Raw genomic sequence first — 20,551 nt, forward strand, 5'->3', positions numbered from 1 at the left:
TTAACCAACTGAGCCACCCAGGCTCCCCAGTCATTACATAAATTAAAGAAACACTCTTAGCTGGAGGTATAGGCCTACTGGGAGAAGAATTATAATGGTTATGTATCATGTTGTATTTCTTCTGTTCCACCCACACATTCCTATTATTCTAAAAATAGTAAAAAAAGGAAAAGAAAAAACTAAAGCATATTTTGAGTTACTGGATTGTTTACTGGCTTAGGTCAAACTAGATAGTGCCATTTCAAAGTCTTCTATTTAGACTCAGAACAGAAGGATTTTTTTTTCCAAATATTTTCCACAGTCTTAAGCTACTAATATATCTAGATTTTTTTTTTTCCCAAATGATCATCATTGCTACAAAGAAGCACTGGAACATTTGTATATTGTCCAACGCATGAGAAAAAAATTAGCTTTTGAATATTCACTCATCCACATATTTACAACAATGTTAATAAGGCAATCAATTAATTTTTCTTTTGCTTTTCTGAAGGGTCATTTGATAATTATTCATTAATAACATATTATCTAAAAAATGATTACAGAGAGACATGTAGGAGTTTGTCCATTGAATAGGTAGATAGGTTTATTATAGTTCTTAACAACACCCAAATTTCACCCACTGTTTGCAAAGCCTAACACTCAGTCTATATGATTCTTTATACATACACTGTCTCCAAGAAAATTTTCTGAAGAAGTCATCCATGAAATCACAACTTGCTGAAAAATGGAGAAATTAGACTGTTGGCCTTTATATATCCAATAAAAATAGGTGGACTGATTTGTGTTTGTCTTTCGTCTTTCATCTGTTAGCTGACCAACTTACTCATTTTAGTAAGTATTCAACCGCAGAAACAATCACATGACCTTATTGCTTTTCTTTGAGACTGTTGACAACATAAAGCCATACATAGGCTGTTTCTTCATAGCAGTGATCATCTTATGCATTCAATAAACTTCAGATGAACTGAAGTGTAAACAACTGATGTTAGTGTTGATAAGTAAACAAGATTGTATCTGGCATTCACTGTCACAGACCTCATAGATTTAACAAGGAAGTTACTTTAGTAAATGAAAAATCACACAAGGATCAAATTTGTCATACGGTCTTCATTAAGAATTTAAGAAAACATTGTCCCTTGTAACTTTAAGAAAAAATATTTATTTATTTATTCTCATCAATGCATGTTTATCTATTCATGTAACTTAAAATTGAAGGAAAAGAGAAACAATATGAATAAACACAGATTTCTTTTCTGGTGATTAAAAAAAAAACAAGAGAAATGAGCTCATGTGGTTAATGATGGACTTCTTTTGACTTGTAAATGTCTTTAATTTAAACAATTGTATTCACTGTAACATTACATTAAAATATACTGCTTATTAAACATGTCCTTCTAATAATAATTTGTTACCCAGTGCTAATACCTTTTTTTACTTCTGAGATGTTAAAATGCAATTTAAAATTCAGATACAAAATCATCACAAAAATCTGCTGTGTTTCTATACACGAATAATGAACATTTTGAAAAGGAAGGATATTAAGAAAACTATTCCATCTGCAATAGCATCAAAAGAATAAAATACTAAGGAATAAATTTAACCAAGAAGGTACAAATAAAGGAAAAGACATCCCATGTTCATGGATTAAAAGGCTTAATATTGCTTAGATATCAATATTAGGTAAGGTGATTGACAGATTTAATGCAATTCCTATCAAATTCTTAATGATATTTTTACAGAAATAGAAAAATATATCTTAAAATTATTTTAAAGATCTCAAGGGCATCAAATACCCAAAACAAATTTGAAAATGGACAAAGTTGGAGGTCTCACACTTTCTGATTTCAAATTTAACTTCAAAACTTCAATAATTAAGAATGTGGTCCTAGCATAAAGGCAGACATATAGACCAATGGAATGCAATACATTTGCAAACACAGGCAATTGATTTTGGCAGGAGTGCCAAGATAATTTGGTAGGGAAAGAACAGCCCTTTCAACTTATGGTATTGGGAAAATTGGATATCTACATGCAAAAGAATGAATTTGGACTCTTAGTTATACCATATACAAAAGTTCACTCAAAATGGATCAAAGACCTAAATGTAAGATCTAAAACTATAAAACCTTTAGAAGAAAACATAGGCAGAAATCTTTATAACATTGGATTTGGCAATGATTTCTTAAGTACATTGTTTAAAACTCAGGGAAGAAAACATTATAAAAATAGATTAAATTTGATTTTACTAACATCTAAAGCTTTTATACACCAAAGGACATTATAAACAGAGTGAAAGGGCAACATGGAAAGGAAGAAGTATCTGTAAATCACACATCTGATAAGAGGTTAATATCCAGAGTATGTAAAGAACTCCTACAACTCACATTCACACAAAAATCGAAACAAAATGATCAAAGGACTTGAAAACACATTTTTCCAAAGAAAATATTCAAATGGTCAATAAGCACTGAAAAGATGCTGAGGAACATCACTTCTCATTCAGGAAATACAAACGAAGACGAGATACCACTTGACATCCATTAGGATTGTTATTTTCAGAATGATAGAATATAACAAGTATTGGTGATGATGCAGAGACACTGAGAGGGTAAAATGATGCAGCCATTATGGAAAACAAGTAATTAAAATTAGAATTACTATATGATTCAGCAACTCAATGTCCATTGATGGATAAATGCATCAGCAAAATGTGTGTGTGCACATACAGTGGAATATTATTCAGCATTTAAAAGGGAAAAATTCTGACACATGCTGACATGAATGAACCTTGTAAACTTTATGCTAAGCTAAAGAAACTAGTCACAAAATGACCAAAACTCTATGATTCCACCTAAAAGAGGTCCCTTGAGTAGCCAAATTCATAGAGACAAAGTAAAAAGGTGGTTGCCAGAGAGTAAGGGCAAGGAGAATAGGGAGTTAGTATTTAATGAGTATGGAGTTTCAGTTTGGGAAGGTGAAAGAAGTTATATAAATGGATAGTGGTGATGATTGCACAACAATGTGAATATACTTAATGCCATTAAATTATACACCTCAAATGGTTAAAATGGTAAATTTCACATTATATGTATTTTACCAAAATTAACACCACATACATGCAAACACACATACACACATGCAGACACACACAAGGAATGCTTTGATTAACTCTTTAGCTTATAATATTAGAATAAGCATTTAGGGCAGCCCCAGTGGCTCAGCGGTTTAGCGCCACCTTCAGCCCTGGGTGTGATCCTGGAGACCCGGGACTGAGTCCCACGTTGGGTTCCCTGCATGGAGCCTGCTTCTCCCTCTGCCTGTGTCTCTGCCTCTCTTTCTCTGTGTGTCTGTCATGAATAAATAAATAAAATCTTTAAAAAATAAAAATAAATAAAAAATAAAATAAGTAGCATTTAATAAGAAGAGTTGTCATTCACTGCCTGGTAAGGATTCATTATCATCACTTTGCAATGAGAATCATGTGGTATGTTTAGATCTCAAAGTCCTGGAGCATAGATATTAAGGACTGAATGTTTTCCTTCCCTTCAAATGTGCATGTTGAAACCCTATGCCCCAGTGTGATGGTATTAGGAGGTGTGGCTTTAGATGAGGTCATGAGAATGAAGCCCTCCTGAATGGAATAAGTACCCTTATCAGAGTCCTGAGTTTGCTTCTCTCCAAGCTCTACCGTGTGAGGACACAGCAGGACAGCCATCTATCTGAAAATCAGGAAGAAGTTCCTCACCAGATACCAAATCTGCCAGCACCTGGATCTTAGACTTCCCCGCCTCCAGAATTGTGAGAATAAATGTTTAAACTACCCGGGGGGCGGGGGAGAAAGAAAAAGAAAAAAAAAAAAAAACCACCCAGTGTATGTTTTATGTTTTTTTATTATAGGAGCCCAAATGGATTCAGACAATTAACCCGTAAAATAATCCAATTATAGAGGATTAGAATCCCCTTTTTTAGTTTGCAGTGTGGACTACTTCAAATTTCTTTGTGATTGTCAGCTATTACATGATGGAGAGAAGTCTATGTCTCCTTTCCTTGAAGGAACCTGGCTGTTTCTCTGGCTGTAACTAGTTAGGGAAGGTTGCTTATCCATAGAATGAGGTTTTACCAGCTGCAAAATCTCAAGAAGGTCCTACTAGATTTCTCTTTCTGCAATATCCTGGAGAATGAAAATTTTCCTTAGAATATTTGCTGAAAAACATTCTATCAATTCTTGCTTCTAACAATTTCCAAAAACTTAAATTCAATAAAAGTTTGATGTTTCAACCTAATCTATCCTTTTGTCTATTATATGTTTCCTTTTTGTTTTGTTTTGTTTTGTTTTATTGAATTCGTTTTCTTAGTCATTTCTTTTGACAGCAATTTAAAGGAGAAGGTTAGAAGTATGTTCTATTTTATGGGCAGAATACATGAACAGACATTTTTCTGAGGAAGACATCCAGATGGCCAACAGATACCTCATCATCAGGGAAATGTAAATCAAAACCACAGTGAGGTATCATCTCACACTAGAATGGCTAAAATCACAAACATAAGAAACAACAAGTGTTGGTGAGGATGTGAAGAAAAAGGAACCGTTGCGCACTGTTGGTGGGAGTAAACTGGTACAGCCACCCGGGAAATCAGTATGAAAGGTCCTCAAAAAATTAAAAATAGAATTACCATATGATCCAGTAATTCCACTACAGAGTATTTACCCAAAGAATGTGAAAACATTAATTCAAAAAGATATATACACCCCTATGTTTATTGCAGCATTATTTACAATCATCAAATTATGGAAGCAGCTCATTCATCAATAGATGAATGGATAAAGAAGATGTAGTATGTGTGTGTGTGTTGTGTATATATATAAACACACAACATATATATGTATATATATGTTATATATATACACAACATATATATACACACACATAACATACACACCACACACACTGGAATATCACTCAACCATAAAAAAAGAATGAAATCTTGTCATTTGCAACACCATGGATGGATCCTAGAGGGTATAATGCTGAGAGAAATAAGTTAGAGACAAATAGGATTTCACTCATATGCGGCATTTAAGAAACAAAATCAATAAACAACAAAAAAGAGAGACAAACAAAAAAACAGACTCTTAAACAGAGAGAACAAACTGATGGTCACCAAAGGGGAGATGAGTGGGGAGGGATGGGTGAAACAGGTGAAGGGGATTAAAAAGTAGACTTATCAAGATGAGCACTAAGTAATGTATAGAATTGTTGAATCACTATATTGTACATCTGAAACTGACAGGACACTGTATGTTAATTGTACTGGAATTAGAAATTCCATGGGGGTAAAAGCAGTTGCCAGAATAATAATACTGTCTTGAAATAAAATTCACAGATTCTATATGACAAAAAAATGTGTGTTCTATTTTAGCATCATATTTGATTACTAATAGTAACACTCTCAACAAAGATCATTATGTTTACTTGACCATCTCCTAAAATTGGGAGATTTGTTCCCGTTGACGCAAGTCCTTTTTTGAATTTGTCTTTTTAATTATTTTATTTTTTTTAAAGATTTATTTATTTATTCATGATGGAGAGAGAGAGAGAGAGAGAGAGAGGCAGAGACACAGGAGGAAGGAAAAGCAGGCTCCATGCCTGGAGCCCGACATGGGACTCGATCCCAGGACTCCAGGATTGTGCCTGGGCCAAAGGTAGGCGCTAAACCGCTGAGCCACCCAGGGATCCCCGAATTTGTCTTTTTAAATTAGAAGCTCTTTTCACAAAACAACTTAATAGAGCAGTTTTAATTTTCTCTTGCAAGAAAGAAAGCAAGGATCACAAGCTTCTGTACTTGGGATCACCGAAGTGAAGGTACCAAAGAGGAGGCTTATCATAAGGTTATTTTTTTAACATGCAGCATTAGATATTTTATTTAAATATTCAGGTACAGGATACTGTAGACTTCTGATTTCCTGATCTTATCTTTCCAAGGGAATTTATGGAGCCATTTACATCAGAAAATAAAATCTCCTGTTTTGAAAACTGAGTTGTAAGACAAAGACCACAATGTCACATACAACTCAGAGAGACAAGGATGTTATTTTCTTTTAACTTGGATTTAACAGTTCATGTCTCCATTTTTTTTCTTAGGGGAAGTGATTTAGTTAGGCTAATTCTTAATTGCATAGCTCAGGAAAGACAGTCATTAGCCATCTTTAATATTTTCCTAAGAAATGGATTACTTTGGAAGATGTATATGCATGCACATGGTTTGAGAGCCTGGTTAGAAGAGAAAAAAATGCAAGGAGCAGAAAAATACAATTGTTTCTGGTGGTCAAATTTTTTGAAATCACAGGGTTCAACATTGATCAAATTGGGTCTATTAACCATTTTCTCAGTAGAAAATATCTAAGCATAGAGCTTGAAAGATTTATAGAGAAAGAGAATAAAAATCTTTCAAAATTGTTGGTATGATTCATACTTCTTGCTATTGTGAAGAAATAATTGTGAATGTTAAATTACATTAATTTTGCTGCCTGAAACGGTTTTTAAATGCTTGTCATTTTCCCCCCACAGAAAGAGTATTTTAAATGATGTCAGTTGCACTCATTGATTTCAGTACAATATGTGTTGAAAGCAAATATGTATATCAAGTAATTTTTATCTTCCAAATAAAATATCTGCTTTCTATATAGATGCATATTGTTTAAAGGGTATCACACCTTGCTACTATCAAACTTCAAAGAAAAGATAGCTTAATAGTTTTTTTGGAGGGAGAAATGACTCTTACCAGAACCAACTTGGTGATTGTAGATTATTAACTGAATTACATTGGATATATCTAGGTTTCTCTGAGAAAGCAAGACTCCGGCAAAATCAATAAATTGGAAGATAAAGAATAATGGGGAAGTGGGAAAGAATCAGTATCCTAAAAGTATAGGATTCTATTTTAGTTTAATTTTGTAGTCAGGTGATTAAGAAAAGATGAGATGCCTTGCTAGAAAGTTGACAGTTTTGTCAGTCAATTTATGTCCTTTTCACCCAATCCACTATCATGAATTAGTTAGATTTGCTGAATTAAAATAAACATAGAGAAGCCAATGGATGCTCTTCCTCTGACTTAATTCCTACTTATTGACTGGGTTTAATATATAGATCTTATTTTTGTGTGTTTGGGCTTATTTTAAAAGCAGAGGATCTTGAGGTCAGATTCAAAATACTCTTTACCCTGCCTTTCACTCAAGAAAAAATATCTAGAAATTGGAGAATGCTCTAGACACAAGTCTGGCTGTGATACTACTCCAAGGAGATACTTCCCAGAGGATAGAGCCACAAGGTAGTCTAGACTGCTCTTCAATTTTGCAGTTTTCTCCCCCATTATGTAAGTGAAGTCAGAACATTAGTAATAATCCGGAAGAGGAAGAGAAGTTTTAAAGGAGCATTCCCTCAAACAAACAAATAAACAAACAAACAAAGTGTAGATGGGAGGGAAAGAGATCCAGAGAACTACATAATTAGGGAGATTGGTAGAGGAGGCGGCTGGAAATAAGGTCTATTCTCAATTAGTTGGCCTTGGTGTATATGGAGGGGGCACCTGCATTTTGTTTCATTTTGTTTTGGCATGAACTGGTGAGCTCAGCACTTCCTTCTCTGCTACCTACCTCTCAGAGTTACAGCCTCTCCACTATCAGCTTGGGTGCTATTCATGTATTGAGTCCTGGGCACTTGTCCAGTTCTGATTGTCGCCGATTCTGGGGACGTCTCTACTTACATCTGTGGTGATAGTCCCTGGAGGTTTCTAGGGACTTGTTGTTATGGAAACAGTTTTGCAGGATCTAAAACCTTAGGAAAAATGCCTAAAGGTCTGAAACTTGCTTCAGATCCAAAATAAACCTTCCCATGCCATAGCCTCTTATGTTCTTTCAAATGAGTTAATTTATTTTTTAAATAATAAATCCTATTTATTAGAAATAAAGCCTCTTACCCGAACTGCTGAAAAATAGTACTTCCAGGGCTTGTCTCTTCCTTCTATTTGAGAAAGTTTGTAAACTTTAGAGACGGTGAATAGGACTTTTTAGTTCTGAGACTTTTCTTAGAAGGAACTTCCAGTTCTCAAATAGAATGAGACAGTCCTACATAGCTGTCTCTGTTCCCAAGCACATCTAAACCAGGGTTGGTAGTTAAGGAGTAGTAGTAGGGATACGTTAGTTTTCTATGGTTGATGTTAACAAATTACCACTAAGGTAGTGGCTTAAAACAATACAAGTTTATTATCTTACAGTTCTATAAGAACTTCAAATACTCTCTCAAGACCCTACCACTTACTTTCTACAGACAGGGGAAGATGAAAGGATGGCAAAGATGTCCTGTGCAAACAATAAGCAGAAAAGCAGATGTGACTACATTAACATCAGACAAAGGAAACTTCAAGATAAAGAGTTTTCTTAGAGGTAAAGAGGGATCTTTCCACATGATAAAAGTGTCAATTCAATCAAGAAGACATGACAACCCTGAATGTGCATTCATGCAATAACAGAGCTTCACGTGCATGAAACAAAATTGATAAAACCAAGAAAGAAATAGGTAAGCCCACAAACATTGGTCTGTCCTTTAACATCACTCCCTCATAATTGACAGAACAAGTGAAGAAAGAAAATCAGTATGGAATTTGAAAATATGAATAAAGCCATCAACCAGTCTGACTTAAATGACATTCACAGAACTCTATGTCCAACAACTGCTGAACTCATGGACTTTTCAAATGAGATGAGAGCATTTATCAGGATAGACCATACACTGGGCCATAAAATTCACATACTTTAAAATATTTCAAAGGACTAAAATAATATAGAGTATTTCTCTAACAGTGAAGGAATTAAATTAAATAACTAAAAGCTACTCTTAAAAGTTATAAATATTGAGCAATTAGGTGCCATACTTTTATAAGAAAAAAGTTACATGAGACATTTAAAGACGTTTCAAAGTTATTGGTATTAGAAGCACAGAATATTAAAATACATGGGATTCAGCAAAACAGTGCTTATGGGAAATTCATAGCTTTAAAAGCTTTAAACTTACAGCTTTAAATTTAGAAGAAGAAAAGATTTGGGGCACCTGAGTGGCTCAGCAGTTGAGCATCTGCCTTTGGCTCTGGGCGTGATCCCACAGTCCCAGGATCGAGTCCCACATTGGGCTCCCTGCATGGAGCCTACCATTCCCTCCACCTGTGTCTCTTCTTCTCTCTGTGTGTGTCTCATGAATAAATAAATACAATCTTAAGAAAAATAAAGGAAGATAAGATTTAAAATCAATGATATGTCATTCTGTTTCACAAAAGCAGAAAATAAGCAGAAAATTAATGCAAAGTGAATAGAAGGAAGGGAGTCAGAGAAATAGCAGAAAAAGAAATCATGAAGCAATGGTCCACCATCATTGCTAGCTCTTCCACTGATAAAATTTGTGCTTCCTATTCCTGTAAAGTTTAGCACTGTCAGATCACAGATCTTTGTTTCTGAAAACACACCAGGGAGCATTTCCACTGAACCTGAACCCATGAGTAGGGTTGAGCCCCTCCTCCCAATAGATCAACCAGCAGAGATAGATGTTATCAAACTGGTGGGAGTAATTGCCACTGGCTACCATAAGTTAGGGGGCTGGCAGGAAGCATGGCCCAACCAGGGCAAAGCAGGGAAGACCTGGGCTGCCCTTCTAGGAGAGAACTCTGGGTCAGCCAAGATTACCTCCTCAGGTGATGAGGGGAATCAAAGTTGAGTGCCAGAGGACAAAGATGGTTGAATATCAAATACTGCCTCCAGACCAATAGGGTTTGGAGCCTGATTCACCAGCTATCAAGCATTAAGTCTTTCCTGACTTTTTGGCTGGCTACTGCTCCTGAGGGTGGCTCCTCATATCCTCTCATCTCTGATGCTCAGCCACTGGTCCAGAGACTATTTCCGAGGGGGTGTTGATTAGTTTTGCACAGAACTTTGCTTCAGCCCACCCTGCATTCCTCTTTCTCTTGCCCTGGGCTTTGAACGATGGAGTTGGAGCCACCTCAGAAGGTCCTGTTGGCAGATCCCCAAGAGCGGAGATCGACTTAACAAAAATGCATCATTTTATTGACTTATCATTTTCTGCTCCACTCTACCTGCCCTTTATTCCTGCCCCTGGGATCACCTCCCGGGTGAATCACCTTCACATCTGCCTTTAAAGGTCTTGCACTGTTGGTGGAAATGTGACCTGGTGCAGCCACTCTGGAAAACTGTGTGGAGGTTCCTTAAAGAGTTAAAAATAGAGCTACCCTACAACCCAGCATATTGCACTGCTGGGGATTTACCCCAAAGATACAGATGCAGTGAAATGCCAGGACACCTGCACCCAATGTGTATAGCAGCAATGTCCACAATAGCCAAACTGTGGAAGGAGCCTTGGTGTCCATCGAAAGATGAATGGATAAAGAAGATGTGGTCTATGTATACAATGGAATATTACTCAGCCATTAGGAACGTCAAATACTCACCATTGGCTTCAACGTGGATGGAACTGGAGGGTATTATGCTGAGTGAAATAAGTCTTTCGGAGAAGGACAAACACTATATGGTCTCACTCATTTGGGGAATATAAAAAATAGTGAAAGGGAATAAAGGGGGAAAGGAGAGAAAATGAGTGAAAATATCGGAGAGGGAGACAGAACATGAGAGACTCTTAACTCTGGGAAATGAACAAGGGGTGGTGGAAGGGAAGTTGGGCGGGGGGATGAGGTGACTGGGTGATGGGCACTGAGGGGGGGCACTTGGTGGGATGAGCACTGCATGATATGCTATATGTTGGCAAATTGAACTCCAATAAAAAAAAAATTAAAAAGTAAAAATAAAGGTTTTAGCCTCTGCTTGGGGCAAACCCAGGCTAGCACACTGATCTTTACGACAGAATGAATTGCCTCTGGCCACCCAGGCCTGCATTCATTCCAAACTTCCCTTAGAAACCATTCAATGCCTCTGAGAGTCAGTGTGCTTGGATAAGGCCATACCCCTTCGGAGAATTTAGGCTGCCAGATTTCCCTGGTGAAGACTTTCTGCTTTGCTGACTTCGCTGCTAATGGCCCCCTTTTTGCTCCTAGTTCTTTTTCTTCTGGGAGTTTGAAATAACACGCCCAATTTCTTTGAAACAAACAAGCAAGACAAAAATGTAGCTAGTCTTTTCACATTAGCCCTGCTTAGAAGGTGCCTGGTAAATTTCCAGCATTTAGGAAATAACCAGTGTATGAGAGTATCCCCCCCCCCTTACTCTTTAGTTACTGTCATTTATTTTCTTTGCTGTTTTACAGTCTTGAAACCTTGTTTTCTTCCTTTTAAATGACAAAAAACTATTTTCTCTGGCACAGCCCCAGAGCACAGCAACGGTTAAAGTTGCTGCTCTGTGAGAGTCCTATTTGTTTAGAAGTTACTCAAAAGGCCGTGAGAGCAGGCGACCTGGATTATAGGAAGTAGCCCCAGGAAACTCCAGAGTATTTTCTTTCCTGTCTTCTTGCCAGGCTGCCAGTTTTTCCTTGGCCAATAGTAATTTGCAACAAGGTCAAGATTCATTCTAGTTGGAATCTCAGAGGATATCTTCCACATTTCTTACAAGCGATTGCTTACGCTTACAAGACCAAGGGGAGAAAAGAGTGAGGGGGAAAATCATGTATTTAGCTGAGGGTTCTACGTGAAAAATGGTTCCTGATAATGTCCTCAGGTCTGTTTCAGGAGATCAGACTCTCTAACAAAGAAAAAGCATTAACTAGATAAATATACATCCATCATAGTTGAAGAGAGATCCAGACTTTAAAAAAACAACAAACAAACAAACGAAAACAGAATAAACTTCAAAAGAATACAGCAGCTGCCCCCAGTTGAGTCATAAAGAGGAAGTTAGCAGCAGAAAACAAAATCAGGAGACTCATGAGTGAATTTGAGGACTGATACACAGACGTTTTTAAACAAAAGGTAGCTTGCAATATTCAATGATGAGCGACAGAGTTCTTTTGAAGCCACCATGCAAGGCTAGCAATCCAGATTTCTCAAAGTGGAAGGCTCACAGGATTGTCATACTGACCTTGCTTGGCTTGAGGATTGGGGCTCAGAAGAGGTGGGTTGAACTTGCGCCACTAGCACTGTCTTCACCATCAAGATTAGGAAACTCCCCGAGTATCGTAAATAATATGTAAGAACATTTCTAAACACAGAAGTACCTTTTGGCATTTGCCTCCTCTATCTGAATCTCAGGAGAATTAAGAAAAACAACCAAAAAGAAGTATTTAAACTGAGGTTTAAAATGGTTGTGTTGGGATCCCTGGGTGGCGCAGTGGTTTGGCGCCTTCCTTTGGCCCAGGGCGTGATCCTGGAGACCCGGGATCAAATCCCACCTCGGGCTCCCGGTGCATGGAGCCTGCTTCTCCCTCTGCCTGTGTCTCTGCCTCTCTCTCTCTCTCTCTCTCTCTCTGTGACTATCATAAATAAATAAAAATTTATTTAAAAAAATAAAATAAAATGGTTGTGTTTACTTGAAGAGCCTTCTTACTGAATTCTACTTCCAGAATTCACGGTTATCTAGTTGTTTTAGGGCAGGTTCCTGCCTTTCAGATTTTTTTCTTCATGAAACATTTCTCTTTACTTACTTCCAGGACAATAGCAAGATTTTGCCCTATCACAAGTCAATCACAAGGGTCCTGTTCTACATATTACCTTCAAGATTGCGTATTTTACTTTTCTGCTCTAGGATTCATGTAACCACACATCTTCCTTCCATTTGGATTGGATTTCTACTGATTTTCACTCTTAAATATTTCTTTCATTCATCTGTATCATGTACATGATTCCAACACAGAAGAAAGGATATTAGGACTTAAATGAACACATCTAAGTTGTACCAAGTCTAATAGAAGGGGACCTTAAAAAAGATTGGTTTATTTTGCAGATTCCAGAATTTAAGAGGCCGAAAAAAAAAAAAAAGTAAAAATTTCCAGCTTCAAGAGATTAGAGAGAATGAAAAGTGATAACAGAGTTACCATTAGTGTCCGCAAGGACCACTCTCGGAAACACATGTTGTAATGTTAGAGACTCGATTGTATAATCTTTCTCTTTTCACCAGCATGATAGCCCTTTGGTAAGTAAAACTTAAAGTTGAAATCATTATTTTTAAAAATACAGTTGGTTAATTAAGTCAAACAGCTAAATAATTTAATGACAACTTTAGTTGAACTATTTTCCAATGCATAAATAATATAGGTAGCTGTTTTATAGAGCTTTCCTCAGCTAGAAGGATAAGCATTATGTAGAGATGCAAAGCTGGAGCAGAATGAACTGATGATCACTCTTTGGCAGTTCTACAGGGTTCATTCATTTCACTTAATTTCACTAAAAGGATGTCAATATTTTCTGTATCTCAAATTATGTTTCTTCTGCCTACAGCTTACTTTCTTGGATTACACAGAATATTTCCTTAGTCTTTTATATTATTAAATATATTCTTCTCATCTATCCTTCTATTTTATGGCTTTGTCTCTGTTTTACATTTTCAGAGTTTAGAAAAACAACATAGAAAAGCCACAAAGCTTACCATTTCCACCAAGGATAAATATAAGAACATCCCCGCAGTAACTGTTAAGATCCAGTTTTGAACACATGGATCAGTGGATACAGAGAGGCCAACGTATAGTCCTATGAAGGCAGTTAGAGCACTTAGAAAATTCATAAGGATGGCAATCTTAATAGGAATTCCAGAGCTTAAGAGTACAGCAAAGTCTCCTAAAATTTAAGGGAAAAAGAAAATATAATCATTATATAATTGATGATGACTTTGCTGGATTAATCTGCTACTAGGTTGTTTCAAATTTCAGCAACTGGGGCCCATTTTATAAGCAAAGTTTACTGACCAGTTGATAAAACATTTTCTGATATTTCTCTAGGATTCTTATTATACAATTAGGAAGTTACATTTCAAGAGTTGTCTTCCTTTTACTTTTCCTTAAGATAACATAACATACGCCGGGAGAACCATGACATATTCTTTATTTCCTGGCACTCTGTGACATTTGCAACTTAGATAAATGCAGAATAAAGGACTTGCTGTTTCAGGGTTTTAAAACCTTTTTGCCTGGAAACTGGCCAGGCGAAATCACGTTATATTGGCTTTTGTTATCTATGTCTGCAAGAACTCCTGTGGGGAAACAGACAACTACTTAATATGAGATTTTAAAATCATTGGCAAAGTTGGTTAGGAAAACAAATTTTTTCCTTTAGAAAATGTTTTACTGCCTTGATGATTATAGAAAAATGATCTTATTCTCTATATACCTTTCCTCCTAAAGAAGAATGATCTTTTGATCTGAGAGCCTCTATTTCTTAGTTTGGGATATAGAGGAGGCCTGAAATTCAATAAAGAGACAGTCTTGCTACTCAGTTCCTTAGTTCTATTGCAAGTTGGTCTTATGAACAGGTCTTAAAAATGTCTCTGCTGGCCTGCCATAGACTGTCACACTCCTCTGTGGTTTTATTATGATGTCTAAAAAGCAAGGCCACTGTATACGGCACCTGGACCAGCTACATTTTAATGGTTTCAGGAAGGTTCTTGGGTAAATTGCTCTAGGAAGGGTGGATGGTGAGTTGGTGACAGGATTTCGGGCAGTAGACACTGAACACCAGAGGTTGGGGTGGCCCAAAAGGTCAACGTAGACCTGGAAGTGGGGGTAATAAGATTGACAAGAGCCCCCTCTCTAGGTCATGTGTGTGCCTGGAGCCAGCCTCTGCTGTTCCTGGGCCTGTTTCAGAAATGCCTAGTCTGTCTCTTCCTGTTTCCCAGGAGGCAGAATTTGAATTACAGGGCTATTAAGATTATCCAGAAAAAGAGCCTTCTGTGCATCTGCTACCATACGCCCGTCATTTCAATTTTATGCTTGGCCTTAGACATTTTATATAAATCAAGTTGATGAAACCATGGTTTGGCTTTAATTTAAATGTTATTTTATCTCATTGGCCTGTTTGCTGACATAATGGGTAAAGTTCCCCTCTTAATGTTTTCCCCACATTTAATATGCAGATCTTAAAGTCCTTGCCAAAGTTCTTTAAAACGAGGTTTCTCTCAATGACTTTCTTCCATATAGAACTCTCCAGAATCCAAAACAAGTGACTTCTGACCCTAGGTAAACATCATAAAGAGTCTAAATGAATTTTGTCCCACGGTACAGTAGTTTACTTTTCCAGTTGTCTTCTAATCATTTAAATAAATTATGAATGGAAAGTATTCATCTTCAATTGTGTGTTGGAAAAAGATGTCCACAGACCATAGCTAGAAAAACACTACGGCTTTCTCAACAAGCAGGGACAGCCACGATCCTACGCGACTTACCCATTTCATGTGGAATTTCATGACACAAGATAGCAAGCGTGGTGGTTGCTCCCGACTCAGATGAAGATGAGAAGGCTGCTCCTATCACGAGGCCATCAGCAAAATTATGCAGGCTGTCCCCAACCAGTATCATTATTGCTAGCAAGCTAATGGTGTTGCCTAAAGAACCAAATAAAGGTGTGAGAAGCATTAACAGGGCTCTAGACATTTCCCGGAACCCTTCACACACAACCAACTTTCCCACCCACCCTAGACATTCTTAAATTGCACCAAATTAAGCAACCCCACTTTGTTTCGGCTTTTAAAATAAGTCAAGACTGGAGACACAAAAATGGTAATTGACACTTCAGGCTGTACGGTCATTGTTTTTTCAACAGATCTGACTAGTAATGAGATAAATTATGCACCAGTGTTCACTGTTATGTCACTTTGTTCAACTACCCCAGGAGAAAAAAAAAAATTGAAGCATCATTATAGCCTTCCAAAATACCATCAATGACCTTTCCATGTGCATCTTTTGTAAAGCACTTTAAAATAATTTAGGACCCTCCCTGTAGAATGTCATTAAAATGGAGGCTATTTTCCAAAACTGTCTCTGGGTCAGACTGTCCCTGGCATGAGTCTGCTGGAGTACATTCCTGCCATCTTCTGCTCATTGAGTTCCCCTTTCTGGTTGGCACTCATGGCCCTCCCAAAGTATCTTGATCACTCTCCTGCTGTGACCTCCACAGAACCACTATCAGCTCTGCTGGCCCCCAAATTAGCCTTGGAACAATTAGTTTGTCTTTCTGAAAAATAACTTTCAGTACTAGACCAGCTGGATGTTGAATAAAATAAAGAGAAGCTGTTTTCACGGGATTCCATTGCCTAATATACATTATCTGATTAGTAGAGAGTCACTGTAATAACTAATATCATAGTTTTGATCATAATTGGGTTCAAGCTTTTCATGGACAGAATTTCTGTTTTCAAAAACCCTGACATTTTAGATTAGTATAACCCCCTTGTGCAATTGAACAATTAATACATTCAAAAAGTACTCCGTGGATAACACTTATCCTGACAATAAGCCACTTAGGTATCCATTTGATAAGAATAGCCTTTCAAATCAATTTCCATAGTCTAAAACTTCATTAATTACTCAGTTTCTATCCACTGTGTGCCTGATGTCAACACTAGCTGTTGTTGCTGTTAGAACTAAACCCAACATTCTAATAATTATATACTCAGTAAAAATAGAAAGAGGTGGGCAGCCCGGGTGGCTCAGCGGTTTAGTGCCGTCTTCAGCCCAAGGTATGATCCTGGAGACCCAGGATCGAGTCCCACGTCAGGCTCCCTGCATGGAGCCTGCTTCTCCCTCTGCCTGTGTCTCTGCTTCTCTCTCTCTCTGTGTCTCTCATGAATAAATAAATAAAATCTTCTAAAAAAAATAAAAAGAGGTTACCTCCTGGTTTCTGTTACATGGTCTAAGACTATAGGGGCACTGTTTTATAATATGGCTTTCTATTTCATTTGGGGAATACAGTTCAACTCATTTCATATCCCATACCATCAAATAACTTCAATGAAGTAAACGGCAGATATAGCCCAGACTATCAGCCAGGAGACAGAGTTATTGATATATACAAGCATTTCACTTCTAAAATTCATGGCTTATTTAGACCTATTACTATAAAACTAACTTATATCCTTCTTGTGGTTTACTACTTCATTTTACTCTTTATTTAAAATGAGAAAATTTCAAGCAATGATCATAGAAACACAGAATAAATATCAAATTATCGAATTCAGGGATTTCTTATTGACATGGCCTGGAAGCTCTCAGAATCTCATCATCCTATCAGGTCACTTTGCTGCCAACTTTCAGAAATAAAGCTCTTCTTTGCAAAAATAAAACAAGTTCAAGTAATATATTTGGCAACATTGCAGCATGCAAATAAATTGTGATTTCCATGTACTTTTACGTAGTTTTTGATATTTGTAGCATATATTCAAGTGGAAAATTTTTACTCAACTTATACTCTGCTAACAGTGTGACCTATTTTTGTTGTCCTTTTTTTTTTTTAAGATTTTATTTATTTATCTGAGAGAGCGAGTTCACGAGTGGAAGGGAGAGGCAGAGAGAGAGAGAGAAGTAGACTCTCTGCTGAGCAGGGAGCCCAACTTGGGGGTCTATCCCAGGACCCTGAGATCATAAGCTGAGCCAAAGGCAGATGCTTAACCAACTGAGCCACCCAGGCGCCCCTATTTTTGTTATCCCTTATTTTATTACCTCCAATTATGGGTTTCTAAATGTCATATCATGGACATGTAACAAGCCACAAGGCAAATATACATATTTGCATGTAAACTTCAAGGAACACACTGTACATATTGTTTAAGATAATTTAAATATTATTCGGTGGAAGATAAGACCAGCATTCACTGGTAATCTAGTGTACTTATTACAGAATTATCAATAATATTTTATCTTTGCTTATGTACCTGGCAGTCAGATTCATTTCCACATTTCTAACTTATCAGAGGTTTTCCATGGTGAAGCATGGGCTGGACCTTGTATCATTTTGCTATTTGTTTATTTAAATCAGACTGTGGGTAGGATTTTCACATCCTGTCTTTTGAAACACAAGCTGAGTTCCACCAATGAGGTAATGTGAAACAAGTAATCAAATATTTGAACCTAATTCAATATGTCCCTGGAAAAGGGCAGTTGAGTAATCAAATTTGGATTTGTTCACTGTGCATTCTGTATGCCAAGCTTGATATCTGAAGTGGAAAGATACGAGGCCTCCAAAATACTTGAGTAGGACCATCGTTACTCCGTGACCTAGCATCTGCCACCACACTCATAACGTGCCTGGGCGTATCCTTCTTTCCTCTTCTTTGCTTTCAAAATCAATAGTGAAGAAATGTCCATTGCAGACCTACTAGGTGCCAGGCATTCTAGAATCTCTCCTGGAACTAAAGATTTAGAAGGAGAAATATTACTAGCCATGTCCTGAAAGCAAAATTGTATACCAAATGGGTATATTAAATTCAGAAATAGGGAAAAATCATAGAAAAGGTTTGGTTAGAATTTATATGAACAGGTGATTTAGAATAAGATACGATTGATGAGTTATCTTGCACTTGAACTCCACCATTCCAGTGACAACATCACACATTAACAGATGTTGGCACTAAATTTCAGTAGACTGTGCAGAAATCTCCAGACTTCTTAGAGAAAGAAGTAAAAGGCTCAATCATCACATAAGCATGAATTTTTTTTATTGATGTTTAGTTGACACATGTTACATTAGTTTCAGGGGCACAATGTAGTGATTCCACAAGTCTATCCTGTATGCTGCGCTCATGATCTTAAAGGAGGCTTGATAACTACATACAGATTTACACTAACTGCAGTCCTCAGAGGATCAGTTTTAAACAGTTTAGGGAAAAATCATTTTTAAAGAATGGAATAAGATTGATGTAATGCACAGTGTGTGTGAAAAACTCCTAGAAATGAGTATTAAACATTTTCTCGTAAAGGCTGCAATGATGAAACACAAACCCAGTGAGAAATCTGTATGATTTCCACACACTATTTTCAAGCAGACATAACCTTTTTCTGTGGTGCTTTCTATATTTAATGTTTAGCTCTTGAAAAGTGGTACTCACATTTTCTGTTGGAGGCTGTCATACTGCCTCCAGGAATTTCAGCTGCCTGTGAATCTTCTGGGCTTTTCTATTTTAAATTAAAAATAACTGATGAGAGATCAGCAATGTTCATCATTTTGTTGTAAAAGTGAAACATCTGGAGAGTAAGGTGGACTTTTAAACATTTTAATACTCTAAGGTGTACTAGAACTTTGAAATTTCAGAGGCAAGCATAGAAGGGAAAGCTGATGGGCCAGAAGGAAACCTTTGGCACTGTGTACCTTTAGATGAAAATAGCACTCTTATGTAGATCAGAACCTTCCACACAGAGCTGGAGGCTCCTGAGACAGGCTGTAACTCAGGCTCTTAAATTATGGAAGCCTTATAAAACCCAAAAGCTGAAAAAAAAAAAAAAACCCGATTCTTGATTCTTGACCTAATTTAACACTTCTGTATGGTGGACTGCAGGTCTAGGATTCATTTTCGGATGCACATCACATATTGCAGAGAGAGAACAAACCCATGCAATGCCTCACAGTATTCATGATAGCATAATATTCTGTGTTGGGGGCTTTGCCCATGAGTGAAAGAATCTTGCCGATTAAGGAAGTAAATCAACAGGCTTACAAAAGAGAAATATCATACATTTTAAACTTCTTTAATACATTCCTAAGACAGAGAATTAAGACTTAGAAATTGACTTCTGGGAGTTCAGATGATGTGATTTTATTTCAGAGACTGACTCATGTTCCAATTTCAGGAAAGTCATTTCCATCCCTGTGCCTCAGATTCTCATTCTATTATGTGAAAAAGAAGACTTTTCATAAGTAGCCTCCGCTTTTCTTAAGTTCATACTACACGCCTTTGATTTTATGAAAAACCTACACTAGGACCTGTTTTCACTAACTGAAAGAAGCCCAAAGAGGATTTTTGCTTTTATGAAAAAAAAGCCAAAAAACACAAACAGCATTCAGCCTCCTTTTGGTAGAAGGCTAAAGCAGCAGCAGTGAGTGGTGCTTGAAGCTCGTTCCCCAGGAACTCCACTCAGCATCTCAGCATCAAGCCACCGGAGCTTTGACCTATTATCTGTGAGCATTGGTGCTTTATCTTGATTTATCATGTGCACCTGTTAGCAAAATGGGTCCTAAGATATTAAAAAGTCCTAAGACAGGTAAGTTTTTTTGTGTCTGGGGATGCTCACCTGTTTTTCCATGTAAATTAATGGTAATTGCTTCTTCACTCTTTTACCATTTTGGCTTACAAAAGAACTCACAGGAAGGCTCTGTTTTCGGATGGTGAGGGAAACCTGTATCTGCCAACTGAACATGTCCTTTTATTTTTTCATTTTTATTTATTTATTTTTAAAGATCTTCTTTATTTGAGAGAGAGAGAGAGATAGGAGAGCACAAGCAGGGAGAAGCAGGCTCCCCACTGAGCAGGGAGCCCTAGGTGGGGCTCAATCTCAGGATCCTAGGATCACACCCAATCCTAAGGCAGATGCTCAACCAACTGAGCCACCCAGACATCCCAGAACACGT

The 20,551-nt window shown here is 37.2% G+C and overlaps 1 protein-coding gene across 3 annotated transcripts in view; it reads right to left on the bottom strand.

Moving 5' to 3' along the window:
* Positions 1–20,551, bottom strand: part of SLC39A12 (solute carrier family 39 member 12) — a 73,417-nt gene that overhangs the window by 14,743 nt on the left and 38,123 nt on the right. For all 3 annotated transcript variants that reach the window (XM_077897039.1, XM_077897038.1, XM_077897037.1), the window contains 3 exons: positions 19,035–19,101; positions 15,378–15,536; positions 13,590–13,777 (listed from right to left, as the gene is read on the bottom strand). In XM_077897039.1, the coding sequence (XP_077753165.1) occupies positions 13,590–13,777; positions 15,378–15,536; positions 19,035–19,101 (414 nt within the window). The remainder of the gene's footprint in view (positions 1–13,589; positions 13,778–15,377; positions 15,537–19,034; positions 19,102–20,551) is intronic.

This window comes from Canis aureus, chromosome 5, assembly GCF_053574225.1.
Source record: "Canis aureus isolate CA01 chromosome 5, VMU_Caureus_v.1.0, whole genome shotgun sequence".
In the NCBI taxonomy this organism is placed as follows: domain Eukaryota; kingdom Metazoa; phylum Chordata; class Mammalia; order Carnivora; family Canidae; genus Canis; species Canis aureus.